The sequence below is a fragment of the Ctenopharyngodon idella genome, chromosome 3 (assembly GCF_019924925.1).
Source record: "Ctenopharyngodon idella isolate HZGC_01 chromosome 3, HZGC01, whole genome shotgun sequence".
Lineage (NCBI taxonomy): Eukaryota > Metazoa > Chordata > Actinopteri > Cypriniformes > Xenocyprididae > Ctenopharyngodon > Ctenopharyngodon idella.
This window is the reverse complement of record NC_067222.1, coordinates 5,134,179-5,140,988: the sequence shown is the minus strand read 5'-3', so window position 1 is coordinate 5,140,988 and position 6,810 is coordinate 5,134,179. Positions and strand designations below refer to the sequence as shown.

At 34.0% G+C, this 6,810-nt stretch overlaps 1 protein-coding gene and 1 long non-coding RNA gene across 2 annotated transcripts in view; one reads left to right on the top strand and one right to left on the bottom strand.

The window, feature by feature from the left end:
- LOC127508437 (uncharacterized) overlaps window positions 1-6,810 on the bottom strand; it is a 527,778-nt gene that overhangs the window by 127,216 nt on the left and 393,752 nt on the right. The gene's annotated exons all lie outside the window — the stretch shown is intronic.
- elac2 (elaC ribonuclease Z 2) overlaps window positions 1,168-6,810 on the top strand; it is a 17,816-nt gene continuing 12,173 nt past the window's right edge. The window contains exons 1-12 of the mRNA XM_051886314.1: window positions 1,168-1,257; window positions 1,410-1,634; window positions 2,939-2,989; window positions 3,090-3,160; window positions 3,389-3,453; window positions 3,583-3,640; window positions 5,505-5,573; window positions 5,672-5,806; window positions 6,126-6,181; window positions 6,292-6,350; window positions 6,451-6,523; window positions 6,661-6,773. Coding sequence (XP_051742274.1) covers window positions 1,199-1,257; window positions 1,410-1,634; window positions 2,939-2,989; window positions 3,090-3,160; window positions 3,389-3,453; window positions 3,583-3,640; window positions 5,505-5,573; window positions 5,672-5,806; window positions 6,126-6,181; window positions 6,292-6,350; window positions 6,451-6,523; window positions 6,661-6,773 — 1,034 coding nt within the window. The 5' untranslated portion in view covers window positions 1,168-1,198. The remainder of the gene's footprint in view (window positions 1,258-1,409; window positions 1,635-2,938; window positions 2,990-3,089; window positions 3,161-3,388; window positions 3,454-3,582; window positions 3,641-5,504; window positions 5,574-5,671; window positions 5,807-6,125; window positions 6,182-6,291; window positions 6,351-6,450; window positions 6,524-6,660; window positions 6,774-6,810) is intronic.

Here is a 6,810-nt window from a genome sequence, read left to right as displayed (position 1 = left end):
CTTGTTTCTGTGTAAAAATCGCTGAAGCAACGGATTTTTTCCCTCCAGAGGGCGCCTGGCGGCTTCACTTTGAGCCACATTCATTCAAATTTTCACGACGTTTTTTCTTTTCTTACTGCAGAGATTTTGACACTTTAACGTATAATCGTTCCACTCTAATAAAAACACAACGTAATATCTGAAATACGATTGAGAATGCGCCACAACAATGCCCATTAAACGATGGTTTGGAAATCATTATCCAACCATCACAAATGACTGTGGTTGGTACATCATGAACAGCGCTGAGAAAAGTAACATGCACACACTGACAGCGCTGAGAAAAGTAACATGCAGACACTGACAGCGCTGAGAAAAGTAACATGCACACACTGACAGCGCTGTCTGTGTGTTATTTCAGAGGAGTTCTTAAAGGGATATTTCACCCAAAAATGAAAACTTTGTCATCATTTACTCAAAGAAATTTATACAGGTTTGGAACAACTTGAGGGTGAGTAAATGATGACAAAATTTTCAATTTGGGTGAACTACCCCTCTAATAGTTTACATCTGAATAATCACACCGATTAACTTTAATATACTATACATTACATTAAAATACACAGTTTATAATTAAAATAGTCGTACCTGACCAACATTCTGGCCTGCTACGCCCCGCCTATTTTATGCATTTTAGATAGAGCCATGCAACCTTTTTACCATTTAGTTTTATGATTATACACATTAATATAGTATAACAATAAATGTTAATTCGCAACATATAATGAACGTTTTGAGAAGTGTGACTAGTTAAAGAGATAGTTCACCCCAAAAAAATAAAATTCTGCCATCATTTGAAGAATGTTTTTAACCAAATAGTTGTGGGGCAAAATAATAAAATAATAATAATAATAATAATAAAATACTAGTATGGAAGTCAATGCCCGCCACAACTGTTTGGTTATAAACATTCTTCAAAATATCTTCCTTGTGTTCAGAAGAAGAAAGAAATTCATACAGGCTTGGAACAAAATGAGGGTGAGTAATGATGAAATTTTAATTTTGGGTGAACTCTCCCTTTAAGAATCTGATTTTCAGGGTTCCCCCTATCTATTATCTATATGTTGACTAATTAAAAAAAAAGCACTGAATTTTATTTTTATTTAAAAAATATTAATATACAAAATATGTAGGCGTCATTCCACCTAGTTCTATTTCTATGCGCGTCCAGACGTCATCATCACGCGTCGGAAGTGTTTCCAGCATCAACACACATGTGTGAGTCCTTCAAACTGCTGTGCTCTACAGAAACTAACAGAGCATTCTCGTGATATTTTTGTTTTCGCTGAGCTAACGTTATGAGCCGCTCCGTGTAGCCGCTCTGTGTTTATTATGCTCGCGCGTCTCCGCTGCTCTTTCTTCACACACAGAGCGCTACAGAGTGGAGAGACACTACCGCAGAGATCAGCGACACTGATGGACACACACACCTCCGGGAAGAGCAAACCTCTCAAAGACACGCGGCGGCATGTGAAGACGAGGGACAACCGCAGGCAGGGCGAGCTGCACGGGCCCTCCACCGTCTATGTGCAGGTAGCGGGCGCCGGGAGTCGAGATAATGGCGCCTCGCTGTATGTCTTCTCCGAGTATAACAGGTGCGAGCTGATTCTCACCCTGTATGCCAGTGTCACGTGAACAATGATCTGTTAAAATGGTAAAATATTACACCTATAACAGCATTCATCAGTAACCATGACTGCATTAATGCGTTATCAGTTGGTGTACAGTAAAACAGAAAAATATGAAAATGTGTGAAGCAGAGTTTAATGACATGTCAACTAAAAATTATAAAAATTATAACATCAGTTACATAACAAATAAAGGTAACACTACATAAGTTTCACAAATAACAAATATTAGCACATCATTTAGGCTAATGCTTAATAAATCAGTAGTTTATAAACGTATTCATATTTTGAATACCGAATGAAGAATGATTTTGAATGTTTTAGCAAAATCTCAGTGCTACCTGTAAACAATCATATATATATACACACACATATATAAATATAATAAATATAAAAATATAAATATATATATACATATTATATATTATATATGTGTGTGTGTATATATATATATATATAAATAAAAGAACCAATAATAATTAATACTAAAAGTGAGTATACAATGTTACTAATAAAAGATAAATAAATACCATTAATTGCTTCAATAATAATATTTTTAATAAAATAAAGGTAACAAATAAGAGTAAGAGATTGTTTCTTAAATAACATTAACAAACAAATTCATGTAATGCTTAACAAATCAGGAGTTTATAAATATATGTTTGCATTATATATTTTTATATTTATAAATAAATTAATATCTAATATTAATATCTGAGTAAACTTAAATATATATATGAATTGAGTTTGAATGTATGATTTAAATGATATTTCTTGATATTTCAAAATATTTTACTGTTAAACTTTATGCTATCTGAGTTCATTAGTTGATGAATTATAAATATAAAATTATAAATGTTTCACCAAAATAACAGTGCAACCTGTAAATAATATATTATAAAATCTCAAACTTTATTTGATTATTTCTTTATTTATTTGAGGTTTTATATAATCAGTGAACTTTTATTAAAAACAACATTTACAGAAATCCCTCTTATAAGAGATAAGTAAAGAATAATTACAAACAAAATGTCATAAAACTTTGATTAATATATTTAGGTTCCTTTGATAAAAGCATCTGCTAAATGAATATATAAATGTATTTCTATATTTATATTTGAATATACATGAATTACTGACCACCCAAGTGCTATATTGTTTATTTTTGAATTATCAATGAAATTGATTAAAATGTCAAGCCACCTTTATTTATATAGCACTTTACAGTATAATACAGTATGTTACTTGTAAATCATCTGTTTGATATGCAGGTATCTGTTTAACTGTGCTGAAGGAACACAGAGACTGATGCAGGAACACAAGTAAGAGATACACTAACACAGACTGATTCATTGTGAAGTGATGTGATGACACTGCTCTGTGTTCTTATGGCATGCTTTTGTGTATTGGTTGTGTATCCAGAATGAAAATTGCTCGTTTGGACAACATCTTTCTCACCAGAATGAGCTGGGAGACGGTCGGCGGTTTATCAGGTGCTTTAGGATTTCATTCTGTTGCATTTGAAGCTTTTCCAATTTTTATTTTCTTCAGATCCACACTATTTCCCTGTAAGTTTTCTACCTCTAGATTCTAGAAATGCCACTTTCGGATTGCCTCGTTATGAAGCAGGATTTTGCATGACTGTGTAGAGACTCTTGTAAAGCTCTGCTCTCTGTTTGACAGGTTCATGACTCTTTATCTCTGCGTTTTGTGTTTTCCAGGGATGATCCTGACCCTCAAAGACACGGGAGTCCCTCAGTGTGTCCTGTCAGGACCGCCACAGCTGGTACGGGACACATCTGATATGTCAAACCATCTGTAACCAGCACTCTCTATTATGCATGTGCATTGTGTCTGTTTGGATATTTTTATGAATTTTCTGGTGGTGTTTGACTGAATTGTTGTGTTGTTTTAGGAGAAATATTTACAGGCCATACAAGTGTTTTCAGGACCGCTGGAAGACATTAAACTTGGTAAAGTTCACCGTTATCATTCTCCATTATCGATTATATGAAGTGTTGTTATAGTTTATTAAAACAACATTACCTTTGACTAGAAAGTCAAGTGGGACAAACTTTATATGTTGGCTTGATAAAGCCGTTTGAAAGTTTAATAAGCTTTAAATTCAGTAAAGTGAAAAGAGAAAGAAAGAGAGAAAAAAGACTTTGTTAACATGAATTAACACGTTTTAGCACGTTGCTAACATGAAGCATTGCTAATATGTCCTAACACATTGCTAACATGAATTAGCATGTTGGTAGCATGTTTTAGCATTTTGCTAGCATTAATTAGCCTGTTTTAACACTTTGCTAGCATGAATAAGCATGTTTTAGCACAGTGTTAACATGAATAAGCATGTTTTAACAGGTTGCTGGCATGAATTAACATTTTGTTAACATTTTTTTAGCACCTTGTTAACATGAATTAACATGTTTTGCTAGCATGTTTTAATGGGTTGCTAACATGAATTAACATTTTGCTAGCATGTTTTAGCACATTGTTAGCATGAATTAGCATCGTGCTAACATGTTATAACATGGTGCTAATATGAATTAGCATGTTGGTAACATGCTTTAGCATTATGTTAGCATTCATTATCATGTTGGTAACTTGTTTTAACAGGTTGCTAGCCTGAATTAGCATGTTGTTAGCATGTTTTACCATGTTGTTAGCATGTTATATTGCTATCATGAATTTGCATGTTTTAACATTTTGCTAGCATAAATTTGCATGTTTTAACGCATTGCTAACATTAATTAGCATGTTTTAACACATAGTTGTCAAGCCAACAAAATAAATCTGAAATAAAATATAAATGTCAGATGAAAAAGTTCAACTTAAAACTAAAACTGTTGCATGTTTAGTTTAAGTTGAAGTTCTAAAAGTACTAACTTTCTCATTAAAAATGAGATTTAAATTTAAAAAAGCAAAAACTAATAAAAATGACAAAAGCACATAACAGAATTACTAAAACCTACACTAAAATTAAAATAAGTGAAAAGAGAAAGAAAGAAAAAGACATTAACATGAATTAACATGTTTTAACATTTTACTAACATGCATTAACATATTGTTAATATGTTCTAACACATTGCTAACATGAATTAACATGTTTTATCACATTGTTAACATGCATTAACGTGATGCTAACATGTTATAACATGGTGTTAACTCGAATTAGCATGTTGGTAAAATGCTTTTGCATTTTGCTAGCATTAATTATCATGTTGTTAGCATGAATTGGCACGTTTTAGCATTTTGCTACCATGAATAAGCATGTTTTAACACATTGCTAACATGAATTACCATGGTGCTAACATGTTATAAAATGTTGTTAACATGAATTAGCATGTTGGTAACATGCTTTAACATTTGCTAGCATTAATTATCATGTTGTTAGCATATTTTAACACATTGTTAGCATGAATGGCCATGTTTTGCTAGCAAGTTTTACAGGTTGCTAACCTGAATTAGCATTTTGCTAACATGAATTATGTTTTAACACGTAGCTGTCAAGCCAACATAATGAAGCTGAAATAAAACATAAATGTTCAACTTAAAACTAAAATTGTTGCAATTTTAGTTCAAGTTGAAGCACTAAAAGTACTAAAATTAGATAAATTAAATCTAAAAAAAGCAAAAACTAATAAAAATGACAAAAGCGCATAACAGAATTAATAAAACCTACACTAATATTAAAATAAGTGAAACTAGAGAAATAAAAGCTAATTGAAAATATAAAAAAAAAAAAAATGGTATATAAATAATATCTCTGCTCTGATCACTGTACATTCACACAGCTGAACGAGAGGCTGTTTGTTTTCCTTTCGTTTTCAGCTGTCAGACCGTTTACTGAACCTCAATATAAAGACAACACGATGACCGTCACTCAAGTTCCTCTCTTCTGTGAGTGTCGCCTCTTTTTTACACTGTTCTCAAGCATGAGCTTTTAAAAACCCTTCACATGTAAAGGATCCGTCGTGTGTTTGTGTGTCTGGTATAAGCTGAGTGTAAGGCCGAGGACGGCAGACGTTCCCCAGGCTCTGGATGCAGCAGCAGTCCTAACAGCAGCCAGAAGGGACTGGAGGACATGGAGGAGAGTCCGAGTCAGAACGCTGGCAGGAGATCAGCGAGTCCAGGCAAGACACCACACACACAACACCGGTTTATATGGAAGCTTGTTTCCGCCACTAAATAAAAAAATAAAAAAGGTAATTGCAGCTTTTTGTCTTACAATTCTGACTTTTTTTTAATAAATAAAGTGAGTAAAATAATAATTTCCATTACATTTGAACTACGTACTTGTGTTGATCGTTTAAAAAACATCTTTTCAATCGTTTCATCCAACATATCTTGCATGTCACATGTACCTCATATTCATATTTTGTGGCTGTTTTCAAGTGCACTTAAAGAGAGTGACACTAATGTGTTTAATGTAATATGATTTTTCCCCCACAGAAGGCAAAGAAAAGATCACTAGAGATTCATCTCTCGTGGTGGCTTATGTTTGTAAGGTGAGTAGAAATTATATGAAACAGGCCAATATGATCAAATTAATAATTATGTTTACTTCATACAGCCATACTGTGCTCAGTAGCTTATTTTCCATGTGATGTTTCTGCAGTTACACCCCAAGAAAGGGAACTTTCTAGTACTGAAAGCTAAAGAGATGGGCCTGCCGGTGTGAGTGTCTGATTTATCAGTTCAGTTGAGCTGTGCTTGTGTTCAGGACTGAAATATAACACACATATAAACATATAAATGTATTTTGCTTTACCTGTAGAGGAACAGCAGCCATTGGACCCATAATTGACGCTCTGAAAGCTGGGAAAACTGTCACACACGACGGAAAAGAGGTGATTCTTCAGTTCTTCACTATAACAGCCTGTTCTGCACAGATGTTTCTAAACACTTGTAGTCCCTAGAGATTCCAGCGTTGATCTGAAGACTGTAGGATCTGCTTTTCCAGCTGACTGTACAGCATGTGTTTCAGATCCGGCCTGAGGAGCTGTGCACTCCAGCTGATCCTGGACCTGTCTTCATAGTGGTCGACTGTCCGTCAGAGGACTTCATACAGCCGCTCTGCACCAATCACGTCTTACAAAGGTGAAGAAACGTCTCCCACAGAGACACGAGGCTCACT